The sequence below is a fragment of the Dipodomys ordii genome, unplaced genomic scaffold (assembly GCF_000151885.1).
Source record: "Dipodomys ordii isolate 6190 unplaced genomic scaffold, Dord_2.0 Scaffold96, whole genome shotgun sequence".
In the NCBI taxonomy this organism is placed as follows: domain Eukaryota; kingdom Metazoa; phylum Chordata; class Mammalia; order Rodentia; family Heteromyidae; genus Dipodomys; species Dipodomys ordii.
The window spans coordinates 5,031,470-5,047,086 of NW_012267312.1; the positions used below are offsets into that span (position 1 = coordinate 5,031,470).

The 15,617-nt window shown below is 36.6% G+C and overlaps 1 protein-coding gene across 1 annotated transcript; it reads right to left on the bottom strand.

The window, feature by feature from the left end:
* Positions 1–48: 48 nt before the first annotated feature.
* Dynlt3 (dynein, light chain, Tctex-type 3) lies at positions 49–10,238 on the bottom strand. The gene is made up of 5 exons (XM_013026763.1): positions 10,155–10,238; positions 7,880–7,921; positions 3,271–3,394; positions 2,457–2,534; positions 49–1,805 (listed from the first exon to the last, which is right to left on the bottom strand). Exons 1-5 carry the CDS (start codon positions 10,182–10,184, stop codon positions 1,729–1,731), a joined length of 351 nt encoding a protein of 116 aa, XP_012882217.1. The 5' UTR covers positions 10,185–10,238; the 3' UTR covers positions 49–1,728.
* Between the last annotated feature and the right edge of the window lie 5,379 nt (positions 10,239–15,617).

Genomic DNA, 15,617 nt, shown 5'->3' on the forward strand with positions numbered 1-15,617 from the left:
CAATGAAATTTATTTAGCTATTAAATGATCAACCAGAGGCAAAAGTACAGCACAGGAAGATAATCTTTATTATATCTTAACTAGAAACAGAGTGGATAGCAAGCTCATGAGATATGATTAAATTTTTTAAATCAGGCATCAACAACAATAATAAAAAATAAGCCTTTACTGCACAGATATTTTGGTCATTATTATAATCTCCAGGGGCACAAAAACCAGCAGCATAAAGTAACATAAAGATAATGACTTAAAATTTCTGATATGTCAAAACCACATATTCATTAAACCATATCCTTGCATTGTCTTCATCTTCTTCTTAAACACTGAACAATTTTTGTTATTCAGCAAAGTATCAACCATGCATATAGTCTTAATACTGTCTTAATACTGTCAATACTAATAATAAGCTTTACTTTTTCCCTAAAATGTCAGTGAATCATGATTCCAGTTTCTACATGTATTGGTGTTGGTGGTAATAGGAGAGATCGATTTTGTCTTCAAGGTTAAATAGCAGATTGATTTCGCATTTGGTGATCAGTGGTGTACCCTGATTTTTTATCTTTTATTTTCTTAATAAATTTAAATATATTTCATAAGCCCTGAGATATTAGATAACCTGCTAATGATTGTGTATTTTTCATTCATACTTAACTCCACTCAGTTTGAGCCCCACACAATAAGTCTCTTATTAAGTTATTTACAGATGAGTTTAAATTAAAGCCATGATAAAATTTACCACATAGATGGTTAAGAATAATAAGGCCTTTAACTAAGAGCTGCATGTGTTGTGCACTGAAACTTACTAAGAGCAACTCTTAAAATTACATCTACAATTCAGTCATCAATAAGTGCTTCTCATTTTGCTTCCATCTACATGAATAACCACACTTCACGTTCTCTCCCTCTTGTCAAACAACTCAATTTTTCTTCTTCAAACATAAACACTAGTTCTCCAACTGAACAGCTGCCAAAAGAAACTTAACATTCCAACAGCATGTTGATAACTGTATTGCCTAGCAGAGAAATATGCTCACAACAGGCATTCAACAAATGTTTGTTCCACATGGAATGAGTGGATTGTAAGGCAGTTGTCTGAATCATGGTTCATCATATACTATAATTTTGCTTAACTGAGAAATTTGGGTTTATCAGTTTTAGTTCAACTTCAAGTTTAAATGCAAGAAACTGAATGCTTTTTAAAAAAAATTAGATGTACCATAAGGGCTACAGTAAATTTCGTTGATAGAAAAAAAGAACAAAACTACTTCCAATTTTGTATTGTGTGCAACTAAATGAAGAAAGAAATTAAAAAGTTAATAACTAATTTATTTTTTGCACATTTATCCTTGCAGCTTTTTGTTCACATATTTATATCCCTGTTGAATTCTCTAGCTAAAAGATAACTGTATTAGCTGAATGTATTTTCCCAGTTCTTTAGGGACATTAATGATGTTAGTAAAAAGCTGTTGTAAATATAAGATTTTGTTTTTATGTCATGCCACATTTCTGCACTTATTTTTTGCTAACATTCATTAATTTCATATTTAAATGATGCCATGTGGAATGAGCTAATCCTCTAACTTGCTTAGAATATTCAGTTTTGTTACAGCTTTGAAGCATGTTGCACACTTATCACCTAGCACATGAATAAGTAACTATTAAGCTGTTTAGAAAGGATACACTGACAAATTCTTAAGTTTCTGGCTTTAGCCCATCCTGTTTAGTTGATTACAGGACAATTGCAATGGCAAAAACATTAACAATGCAGTTCATGGTTCGGTTCTCCCATCTTACAGTACAGGTTCCTGAAAATATACAAGAGAAGGACTTTGAAAGATCAGTAAAACCTTAAAATTACAATGGGGTGGGGAATATATACACACATTTTTTTATGGTGGGGGTGCTGTTTTTATTTCTTTTGATTGTTATCTTTAGTTGTACAAAGGGGTTTCAGTTTGACCTGTCCAGTTATGTGTACAATGCTTTGTGATCAGTGTTACTCCTCCCATCGTTCTTCCCCATCCCCTACCTATCCTATTTTAATCCATCTCTTCAAGTGTCTTTTGTTCACATTGCATACTGGTATGATGTCATAACTCAATTAGATACCAAGCAATATTGATAAAAGTCTTTTCAGAATTTAATCAATGTTAAATGAGCTTTTGATAAAAAAAAAGATATATTTCTTGCCAGGTGCCAGTGACTCATGCATGAAATACTAGCTATTCAGGAGGCTGAGATCTGAGGATCACAGTTCCAAGGCAGTCCAGGCAGTAGAGTCTGTGAGACTCTTACCTCTGATAAACTACCAGAAGTCAGAAGTGGAGCACTAACCTTGAACACAAAAGCTCAGAGACAGCACCTAAGCCCTGATGTCAAGCCCCAGGACTGGCACATACACACAAAAAGTACTATTTGTCTTTGCTGAAACATTGATTCTGTGTGACCTGACTTACCGTCAGAAGTGGTATCCCAAAAACATGAGCTGGCTGTGTGAAAGCCGTATGCACTTCGCTGGACCACAGCACAAGTCACTACAAATAAAGTCACAGAAATGAGGCCATTTATAAATAGTGAAAAAGAGTCAAGATGGAAGGCTTTGTGTTCAGATCTCTAACAGTGGACAAAATAAACAGGAAAAACTTCATCCAGTTGATCATCTTGATTATCGATCACCATGATTCTAACACTGCATGATCCAATCAATTTGAAGAACTCCAGTATAATCATTGGTAACTATATTAAAGGGAAATATTTTAGTTTTTCAGCCACTCTTTGAAGTTCACAGTCTTATACAGAAGCATGGAATTCCTACCAGGCAGATGATTGGACTTAGGGTCTTGCTACTGAGCACTAGTAGCTCAAACTGCTTTTGAGAAGTGAAACATCTCCATCTTTTAGGTAATAGCATAGGTACATATATATTATATACATATGTATATATGTATTAGCAGATATATTTGTGTATGTATATATGCACATATATAAGCATATATATGACATACATATACACATATACACATGTGTATTGTATACATGGGCTTGAACTCAGAGCCTTGCATTCTTGCTTGTTATTTTGGCTCACTGCTGATATTCTGTCAGTTGAGCCACACTTTGGGCTCCATATATTATTTTTAGATTAATAAGTCAGAAATTCTTTCTACTTTATTAATAGCCACATATAATGTCTATCATTCATATACATTCTTAAAATTCAGAGAAAACCACAAGGAGAAAATGTGTGAACTAATGCCAAAGATGCTGACTTACCGATGTACTTGTAAGCTTTCCCCAACTTAACCAAATGAGTTAGTGACTGCTCCACTATGCTTGCAGTCCACTGGTTGATATTGTTGTAATTGTAGTCTTCACCACCTAAAACCCCATCTATACACTAGAAAAGAGCAGATTATAAGACCTTCAGCCAAAATGAACAAATATGGCCAATAATTTATTCAAAGTACACCCCAATATGAGATCCCAGAAAACAAGCACCTTCTAAATAAGTATTGTTTCATTTATAATTGCTTATGTGTTTTTAAAGCCTTTCCACAACTATTACCTCACTCTATGAACTACTACGGATCATATAAAGATAAATATGCCAAGGTCCCCATGGTAAAGAACTTAATCAGAGAGATGAATAAAGGAACTCTACTATTTATAACATAAGAAACACTAATCATATGATAAGTCATATCATAAAAGGATTACAAAACAGGGAAGGGATTTAAAAATGGTGATAATTGCTTAAAGAGTGGTGGTATTGAAACAGCTGGGATTTGAAGTGGGGCTCAGATTACTCACTTGTTTCTACAAAGGAGTAATTTTAAAACATAATTATCATATATAAGTTTATTACTACGTGATGACTTTGCTATAAAACAACTAGCACACCTGCCAATTAAAGTAAATTTTTTTTAAAGCTCTTGAAAAAAGAGAGCCAAATGATGTCCTATAGTGATTATTTGCATCCCTGTTCAACTGGCTTTGATATCACAGTCCCGGGTCTCCAGACCAGCGCTGCCCATTTCTACTGTGTGACCTTTACTTTTCTTATTTTTTTTTTTTTGTCAGTCGGGAGGGCCTGAACTCCGGGCCTGGGTACTGTCCCTCAGCTCTTCAGCTCAAGGCTAGTGCTCTACCACTTGAGCCACCTTCCCAGCCCCTGTGTGACCTTTATTTAACAAGTGATTTACTACCTTCAACCCCCCATTTTCCTGAGCTTTCCAGGAGGACTAATAGCATCCTTTTATCACAAATGAGAGAATAATGAATGTCAGGTGCTCAAACACAGGTACTGGCACAGAGCAAGCACAGAACTACCTACCATGATCATTACTGCTGCTGTGTGCTGTATTAAAGTAATAGAATTGAGAAAATAATTCACAAATCATTCATTCATCTAGCTTAATATAAGCACCCATACATATATGTACAGTTAACAAATGCACATGTCTTCATTTCCTACAATTGGATTATAGTAAAGATTTATAAAGATGCCAACTAATATCTACCTTCAATTCAACAATATAAAATCTTTTTTTGGGGGGGGGTCCGGTCATGGGGCCTGAACTCTGGGCCTGGGCGCTGTCCTTCAGCTCTTCAGCTCAAGGCTAGCGCTCTACCACTTGAGCCACAGCGCCACTTCTGGCTTTTTTCTTTTTGCTTATGTGGTGCTGAGGAATAGAACCCAGGGCCTCATGCATGCAAGGCAAGCGCTCTACCACTGAGCTACCTTCCCAGCCCCTAAAATCTTTAATAACAATAAAATACCAAGATGGGTGTTGGTGGCCCACACCTGTGATCCTAGCTACTCAGGAGGCTGAGATCTGAAGATCAAAGTTCAAAGCCAGCCCAGGCAGGAAAGCCAGTGAGACTCTAATCTCCAATAAACCACCAGAAAACCGGAAGTGGCACTGTGGTTCAAGTGGTAGAGCTGAGGGACAACACCCAGGCCCAGAGTTCAAGCCCCACAACCAACAAAAAAAAAAAGAAAAAGAATTTAAATCATTTAAAGGGGTTGATGTTAAGTTGTATGGATCAAATTGCTTTAGAAAATTCAATAACATGACAGAGAAGGGAAAGTAGCCTAAAAATCTGGGGAACAGGGTTTTCATTCTGGAGTTAACATTATAAAGTTGGTGAACTTTCCACAGCCTTTTCCCTCTCTCCAGTTGGTTTTTCTGAATGAGAATGTAAAAGCCCACATGGTTTAATTTTGTTTTTCAAGTCATCTAATAGGGACACTCTAAGTCTTGCACTTACTGTGAGAATGTGGTCCCATTATTAATTGCCTTGATAATTACTATTAACTAATATTAATTTAACAGATTGGCATTAATCAGTAGGCCACTATACAATGTATTTCCAGGGTCACACTCAGGGCATGGGCACATAGTAGATATGCAATAGTTTGTTTATGCAATAGTTTGTTTGTGAAGGAAACTGGCTTTGATATACACTCAGGGCATCCTAAATAAAACATACTTCAGGTAAATTCTAAGTTAATTTCATTTGTGACTCATATTTTTTTTCATACAGGGATTTTAGGAGTTGGGAAAATTCAATTACTAACAATAACTAAAATATATGACTATTACCAATAAATGAGTGGCCATAAAAGTTCAGCAGGATAAATATATTAGCATGTGAGTTCAGAGGAGGGATTCAGTAAAGAAATGAGATAAACATAAGATCAGAAAAGAAATGAGATAAACCTAAGATCAGAAAAAAATGAGACATAAGGAAAACAAGAACACTGCTGAAACTATTGTCTAAGAAAGGCTGAAATGTTCCAAAATAGTGCACAGGTTCTCAAGAGTTTCCAAGGCCTCCATGGAAATGTTACAATGCTGGAAAACAAGTTGGCTTATAGGAAAGTAGTTCAAAATAACCCATAGGAGCCTGAGATTTCTTGATGTTTCATCTTTCATATATTATTGTCAAAAACTAAGCTAAGCTTTCTTTTGACAAATTCTCAGAGATTATATAAAAAATATTTTCAATTGGGTTACTTATATTGCTTAAGATGTTCTCACAAATATTTAAAATTCACATATCAACTTACTGAAACATTAACATATACATGAGAGTTGCCACCTTACCCTTTCCTTTTCTATTCCCCAGGGAGAACACCTTCAGGGTTACTCACATATCATCAAATAATATTTGTATTGCCATTTACTGATTCATGAAGCACTTCATAATTATAGGAAACATGCCTAAAGCTAGAGCTTCTATAATACATGAAAATTTAATTCCCTCGGGCTACCTGCCAACTTCAACCTACCCTCTTTTCTCATGATAGCGAACCCATTATTTCAACTTCAATATATTCTTTTCCGTAACATTCCTGGCCTCTTCATCAATTATTCCTTTCGATAGAGAATGGTGGGTAACAAGCATTGTTCTATCATTTTTGTCTGGAAAAGCCAATTTCCCCAACATGTTGGACTTGGGCTCTCGTCTCTTCTTCCATTTTCATCCAGACAAATGACAGACATGAGCCTAGGTGTTTCTCTCTGCTGACTCAGACTTGCCCTTGAATGTCTCTTCCAAGGAATCAACTGAACAGGAGTTAGTAAAACTAGCCACAACTATCAACCTAGTTCTTACTGACAATAAAGGTGATGTGTTCTCTTTTTAATGACTCCTTTGTCTTTTTATCTGGCTCTCAACTTGGATAAGGAACAGCCCATTAATTAAAAAGAAATAACACACTAATTAAATATACTCTGCCAAAACACCAGAATCCTTTCTTTCATATTCCACTCACTAGGGAAATTCTCTCAACTTGTCACTTTGGAAAATGAGACTGTTATCACTCCTGCTCTTCTCATTACCTCCACCTCCCTAATTTGTGTGCTTACATTGGCAATGTATTGAAACCATTTGCACTATTAATTTAATATACCAGGACTACATAGCTCTGATACATGATTCAAAACTATTAAAATACAGAAGGATTCTTGGGTGCTTGTGTAGCCCTTTCAGACACTGATGCTAGTGTACAAGGCCAGGGCTGCATGAGCTCTGGGTAAGCTGATACCCTGAAGAATGTTCAGGCAAATGAAGTACTGCCTCATGGAGGACTGATGACATGAACAATGCCCAGAGGGTGGAGCTGATCTAGCCTAGACTTACTGCAGTCAGGGCCTGCTAGAACACAGGCTCCAACCGTCATACCCATAACTTGAGTCTGTCTTCTGGGCCAGCTCAGAAATTTTCTAGGGCTTGGCAGAATTAAAGATGATTCAGGACTATTAAAGTATTTGTAACTACCTCACCCACAGTGCAATATTGATACCACTGGAATAATGAAAGTTCCTTTGCCACAAATGCTTTCCAGAAAGAATTTCTGTTCTATTAGCGTTGACAAAGGACTACATTTCATGTTTCAGATAGTTTTCCGAAGATTTTGTTTACTATCATATCAGCATATAAAAGATGCTAAATGATCATTTTTTATTTTATTAGGCTTAGATAAGCACACACTGTCCCAAGGCAGACACTTCTACATCTTTTTATCCATTTAATATATATGTATTATGTATACTTTGCATTATATGAAATACTATACATGTGCACACATAAACCTTTACAGTATTAACATTTAAGATAATTGTTGTTCTCCTTGAGCAAGGTATCAATTTGAGGAATCAACAAGCCAGTTTTCTAGACTAACACAGTCCTTAAGCATCTATTTCAGGACCACATACAACAAACCATAGATGTACCCCTGGAAAAGATTAATAAATAAACATTTTGAATCTCATTTTTAATACTAAGATTCTAATTTTGTACTGAAAAATCAAAACATCAAATTTTAAAATTTCTATCAATGTAACAAGCTTCGAGATGATCATGTATAACTCACCTCTTTGACAATATTGTGTGCTTCATCAGCATTGAAGCCAACCTAAACAGAAAACACAAGATAAAATTGTTTCCATTATAAGCTTCCTTTTATCTGAAGTTATGACAATACATAGAATATTCTCAGCTGGACTACACAGGTGTTAGTGATAGGAGACTATCCTGGTAAAGGAACTCAGGTCTATTGAGGCTGCAAATCATACTCCTTAAAAATACAAAATGTGGGGGTTAGGAATTGAGCTCAGTAGAACACTTGCCTGGCAAGGCCCTAAGTTTGCTCCTCAACTTTACAAAACAATAAAAATAAAATACAGAATGTGTTCTCTACTTTCCTCCCTGAAGATTCTGAGTCATTAGATGAGGACAGAATCTAGGCAATTACATCTTTTTTTTGGAAACGTGCCTTACACTAATGATTCTGATGAACATCCTAGATTGAGAGTCATTGTATTGTAAAGCTCAGGAAATAAGCATGAGATGGCTGTGGAGATGTGCCATAAGTATACAGGAAATGGTTTCACCTACAAGAGAGACTAAAGTGGTCCATGAGAAAAAAATGCTTAATTCTTTTCCATTGTATTTTCAACTTAACCTGGCAAACTATGCTCTTTTCAGATGAAAGATTATAACAATAACTTGATCATTTGAAATTAGTAGCACTTAAATTCTTTAAATTGTCCTGACAATAAATTCCTTTTTCTTTGGAGTAGCCTGTTAGAATCCTGAATTAACAATAACTATCAATGAGATCCAAGTGTTCTCAAGTATAGAACTAGGTTATGTGATAAGACTGAAACCTAAACCAATACAGTTTAGATAATACAGGACTGTTTTCATGGAGACATTTTTAGGTGCTTTATGACATTAGTATTTTTGTAAAAGCCACTATATAACTTAAAATTACTTCAAACAAGTAAATTCTGAACTTACAGTATTGAAGAAATATTTGTTGGTTTTTCTTAACTGGTTTAATTACCCTACACAATTCCCCAACATCCAATGTATAATATAATCTAACTATTTAGGAGTATGATGAGAAGAGGTCTCACATTTTGGTCTTAGAAAAATATCATTTTACATTAAAATCAGGTCTTTACTATCAAAATTAGCCTAGGAATTAAAGGCCATGTCAGTTCAATTTAGAAAGTCACCTAATACTTGAGAATCATGGAGGGAGGGAAATGCATAGGTACACGTATATTTTTTCTTTTTTAATAAATATATACACTTTTAAGAAGCACTGTAGGAAAAAACTCTTTACAGCCTTGTTGGAGATATGTGGAGGAATCAAACATGATTTTTTTGTGCCCCTACGCTTATGAAGGCCATCGACAACAAAGAACTCATTTAAGTGTGTTTTAACCTATGTAAAGGTGCATATTCTAAAGATTACCACTGGGTCAGAAGCCCCTTTCAAAGGTCTATTAATGTATACTTTTATGCTGCACCTCCGCTATCTATCCAATTTTATTTCCCAAACCATGTTTGTCTATTCTGCTATTACAAACTGTCCCAAGTTGCACTTCAATCCAACAGGCCTCATCCACCAAATTATTGTAAAGCAAGAGCTGTGGCGTTAAACCAAAGGCCTGGGTTCAAGCCTGGGTTCAAATTGAGCACCTGCCATCTCTGACAGTTTTAACGTGGGGCACGTCACTTAATCTCCATGAAAAGTCACCAGTCCCCATCAGGAAGGTAACTGACATCCTGTGATACTTGTAAGGCTTAGGGAAGCCTGAATCTGTGAACACCGGGCTTATAATCCATAAAGCACATCCTTCCAACCTATTCAGACCACAGTTCCCAAGAGCTGGAGAGACAGTGCCACCAGGGCCCCAGCCCTAGGAGCTGTGCAGCACTTGCTCCAGAACACACCAAGGGAGGCAGGAAGCTGCAAGACAGGTCCAAAGCCTGCCTGGCAGACGGGCGGGGCCCACCAACTAATGCCGTCCCACCTACCCGCCTCACGAGTCAGGCCTCTTTCCTTCCCATCCTCGACTGCCTCTAGGTGTCAGACTCCAGAGTTTCTAACCATCCGGCCCACGGAAACAAGCAGCCCACCCTCAGGACCATGGGGGAAAGGGAGGTGATGAGGGAGGGTGGGGGAGGGACTGGGACGTGCAAAGAGGATCCTCGACCGCGCAGAGAACCTGGATACAGAAGACAACGAATTCTAATTCTTCCTGACACCCTGAACTAGAAAACCACCCAACAGAGACCCCGCAACCAGGCGGGCCAGACTAAGGGGGCACTCCTGGGTGCCCGAGGGGCGGTACCTCGTCGCAGTGGCGGTGGTACTCCTCCATGGTGCCTGTGAGTCTCCCTAAGGGCGGAGCAACGCGAGTGGATCGCCGCGGCCGCGCACTGGCCTCTAGGGAGGCCCCGCCCCTATTTGTGGCTTAGAGCCTCTCTCTAAACTGGCTCCGCCTAGAAGTGGAACTCTGACAACGTCCAAAAGACGCTGGGCGGGGAAGGGCGGCGCTGGGAGGGGCTCCGAGTGACGAGTGTTCTGGCTAGCAACGGGAGACTCGGGTCGTTGAATGCACTTCCGACCAGGTGCTTTTTCCTGGCTGCCCATTTCAGAGCTTTCTGAAAGTAAAGGACCGATATTAAGGAGCGAGGAATGGTACCAGTGTAGATCAGATGGGGTGACCTAGTGCCAACCCATCTAGTTTCTGCACAACTCGTTTGGAGATCGCTGCTGTGATTGATTACATGTAATTTGGACTTTGACCATCATCTACCAAACAACAGTAGTTAACGTAATATTGAACAAGCATGTTTGTTTTGTCCCCTTACTCATGATCTTACTTGAAAAAAAAATCCCCCACAATTCAGTTTTCCCATATTAAAATATAATCATCCGTTTTCATAACTGGTTCAAGGGATCAAATAAGATTCTGTATGCACAACTCTTGAAGTTTAGTATCACAAGAATAAAGATATCAAATCCATCCAGTGAAGATGAATGCTTTCTTTGATGACTTAAAAAATCTTCCAAGTCCCTGGGAGTTTTCTCCTCATGTCCCATTGGACATGTAATTCTCCTTTTGGCAAAAAAAATAATAATAATAACATAAAAATATATTTGGTGGTTTTATCTTTTCTTGTGATAGGAGTGTTCTGCTAACAAGAAAAACAATGAATATGAAATAAATGCTGGTATGATAGGTCAGTCCTATCTAATCTTTCTCATTTTATGTTCCAGAGAAGTTAGTAGTCACATGGTCCATTGAAATATATTAGAGGGACTTTGTGGGCATCTTCATAGAGTTTGCCTAAAAAACACTTTTTGCACATGATTACAAGAAAAAAGTAGGAAAGGTATGAACATTAAATTTACAAAAATTTCCAAATGAAGTATTTTCAAATGTCTTAGAAAAACCCTCCACTTTTCATGAATATAAAATTTTACAACTGGCCTCATTCTTTAAATAGTTCTGAACAATCCAACAATCTCAAGAGATTTTTGTTTTCTTTTGATTTGGTTTTAGAATGAAACCTAAAGAATTCAGCATGGGATTTGGGACAAGTTTTCAGTTGGGGGGGTGAAAAAAGACTAAGAAAGGCCTTTGCTTGTGGGCCCAGGGATATAATAATCAGATTACATGGCCTGCCATGGAGGAAAATTCTGTAAACAATCACCCTTTAAGTAGAAACTCCAAGGATTAAGCCCTAGGAGCAAAACACCAAAACTTGATCATCCAGGCACTAATGCTCAGTTTTAAGTTACTTCAATCCCTGAAATTAAATTTAAACACTCTAGCATTGGTCATGCCTCTGCTCAGCTTTCAAAAACAAATGTAGATTCTTTCTGGAGGAAGAAAACATTATTTTAGTCTTCAAATTATATATACACACACACACACACACACACACACACACACACATATTAAATGCCCAATAAAACATAACTAAGCACATAAACAGACAAAACAACATCATAATAATCAACAGACAATGGAAATAGATCAACTAGTGATGTAGATGGCATAGTTGTTACAAATAGACTTTAAAATAATAATACTCAAGGAAACAAAGACAAGGCTAATAATTTCATACAAGGGCTAGGGGCATGGCTCAAGTGGTATATACCTGCTTAGCAAGTGCAAGAGCCTGAGTTCAAACCCAGTAACAGAAAAGAAAAATTTATTCATGAATAATAACAAAGAACCTTTAAAGGAGGGTTCTATAGTAGCTAAGACAAAACTAAATATTTAATTGTGACATGTAGAAAATTGGTGAGAAATGAAATATTCAAAAGGAAGCATAGAGATGTAAATGAATGTAAAATATATAAAAAGAGCATAGGGATACAAAGAATATCATGAAAAACTTTAACATATGTAATTGGATTTCCAGAAGCAGATGAGAGGCACTAGACAGAAGCATTTAGTGGAGATAATAGCTGAAAATCTTCCAAAATTGATTAAAGAATTTTAATAATCAAAATCTCTATGGGAAGATGATAAAACCTCCTGAAATAACACATTCAAGAATTACTTACAGTGCTGTATGTTGTGGTGGTAGATGTAGGCAATGTTCAAGGAATAGTTCAGGACCTTGATCCCAATGCCCTTTCAGTATCAATTATCTTTCTCAGATACAGAGGCAGGGACTACAGTAGCAATTCCATGCACAAATATGAGACAACTCCTTTAAATCTATTGTAGCTATCTTGTTCTTAGATTCACATTCTTCATTTTATATTCATATCTCTTACTTTGTATTTTCCTTGTATGTGCTTTCTGAAGTTATGTTAAGCTAGAAAAAGACTTCATGAGCTTTATTAGAAACCTTGTTGTCATAGAGACTAAGTGCTATAGCTACTCAACCTCCAGTGTCTTGCCCTAAAATTGCATTTCATCCTTTGCTGAGTAAATGTGATATCACTTCATACAATGAAATTACTTGTGTCTCCTTTCTTTTCTACAAGAATATTGCCCATGTTCTCCTTGAGTATATTAATAACCTATCCTCAGAATTTCATAGTAAGGAGCTAATTCCTAATATCCTGCACTAATCAGAATTTTCCAGAGAAACAGAACCAAGATGATGTTGGAACAGTGACCTTTGCCAAGGAAAAGAGTGAACTCAAGGTGCCTTCCTCAAAATGAATCAGGAAAGTAATTACATCTAACACTTATCCGTTCCTTCAGTATTTTACCCACATTCCACACTGGATGAATACAACTGGTTGCTGTAGGACATGGAGCCACTAGAATTCATATAAGTCTGGTATCTGAGGTGTAGAGCAGTGGTAGAGCACTTACTAGCATGTACAAGGCCTGGCGTTCTATCCCCAGGGCTACAAAAATGAATCCCAAGGCAGAGAGTATGGTGAAATGCAAATATGGAGAGGCAGTTGATAGTACAGATCTTAAGTCACAGATCCAAAAATCCCTACAAGCCTCAAGGGAATGGAATGTATTTTATTCAAAAAACATAATTTAGCACATCAAAACAAACTCTGAAAAACAAAAGGCATAAAAATTGTAAAATAGCACCCTTAAAACTGTCATATACTAAATTATTTTTTAAAATTATTGGCTCACACCAATAGTCATAGCTACTCTAGAGGCTGAGATCTGGGGATCACGGCTCAAAGTCAGCCCAGGCAGGAAAGCCTGTGAGACTCATCACCAAGTAACCACCAAAAGCTGAAAGTGGACCTGTTACTCAAATAGAGGCCTAGCTTTGTGGAGGAAAAAAAAACACCACAAGGACAGCATCTAAGGCCTGAGTTCAATACTCAATACCAGCACAAAAATAAAATTTAAAAAAGGAAAGAAAGAAAAAGAAAAATCAAGAAACTGGGCTAAAAAATGACAGACTGGAGACATGACTCAAGTGGCTAAGCTGTGAGAAAGAAAGCCTAGTAAGAGCTCCAGGCCAAAAAGAAACAAAAAGCAAGAAGACTGTCATCTGACTTCCAAGAAAGGCAATGAAAACTCAAAGACAGAAAGGTGGGGGGGGACACTGGGAGAAAATGAGGGAGGGGGTGACACTGTTCAAGAAGAAATGTACTCATTACCTGACTTATGTAACTGTAACTCCTCCTCTGTATATCACTTTAATAATAAAATTTAAATAAAATAAAATTGAATTAAAAAAGAAAACCCAAAGACTATGTATTTGTCTGCAGAGACAATATATTCTGACACCTTCAGAATAGTGAAAGTACTATAAACTTACAATGTTTACCTTCCAAAAATTCCTTAAAATACGAAATGAAAAATTTAGACAAAGGAGAAATTGAGTCACTAGGAAAAGTACTCTTCAAAGAGTACCAAAATGTGTTCTTTTGGCAACAGGCAAATGATTCTAAGTAGAAACTTGGGCAATATGGGAAGAAACGAGGTTAAAATGTGGATAAATGTAATGGCTGTCAACTCTTAAAAACAATGGCAAAAACATCTTACGAAGTTTATAATATATGCCAAATATAGTATAGCATACAAATTGGTAGGAGGATGAGCTAAATCATTAAGAGAATCCTTTAGTTTCTAGGATGTGGATAAAAGTAATAAGTAATATTATACTTTTATAAGACAAAAATGCACTTTTGTACAGGTAAGCACTAAAAGAAAATACTTTGAATTATATTACTACTTAGCTAACTGAACGAATGAATAGGATATCATAAAAATTATGTTCACGCAAAAGAAAACAAGAAAGGACAGAGGAAGAATAGATACAAGTGGGTAAAATTAGTAAGATACCAGATTTAATATAACAATTATATATCATGATTATAATTAATAAAAATAAATCATAAGTACCACTTGTAAGACCAAAGACAGAACAAAATATACCTTATTCATATGCTACTTACAAGAAGCCCACAAAAGTTTAGATTGTAGAGAATTTTAAAGTAGCAGAATGTAAAAAAAATATATCTGTTCACAATAGCCAAACTAGAATCAGCCATGGTACCCAACAACCAATGAATGGATTAAAGAAAATATGGTATACAAACATCACACTGAAACCACCTCATATTAAAAATATATGTTAACCACTGTCCCCAATATGTATACATATAGTTGTCTGTTCAAGCTCTAAGGCAAAAGATATTACTAGAAGAAAGGAGACATTTTTATTCATATATATTTGTATTGTAAAGATGCTGTACAGAGGGGTTACAGTTACATGAGCAAGGTACTGAGTACATTTCCTATCAAGCATTGTTACCACCTCCTTTGTTTTTCCCCTACCATCCCTTCCCTCCCCACTTCCCCAAATCTCTCCCCCGTTCCCCCTCAAGTTGTAAGTTCATTTTCAACATAGTGTCTTGTATATCTCATTGTTACAATGGGTCAACCTGTGTCCTTATTTCAGCATTTTGTTATTTCCCTTCTCCTCCCCAAATTAGAAAAATGTATATACAAGATGAAGGACACCGATGTCAAATACAGTGACAACAGAGTTTGTACCATGGGGGAAGAACATACAAAGAAACAAAAAAAATCATAGTACATTGTAAGTATATTAAAAACAACAGCAAGAAAGATAAAACCTCTTGTGTCCCTATTTGGGTTCATTTTGCTTAGCATCATCTTACATAGGTCCCATGGTTTCCCTTATTTGCAATAACTAGTATATGTTTAGGACAAGGAGACATTTTTGTAATGATAAAAGAGCCCATTTTCTTGCAGAAAGCAATTGTCTCCATTGTAGGTACTTAAGTCACTTCAAAACATGACAAGTAAAAGTTTACCTAAAAAGATGAAATAGAT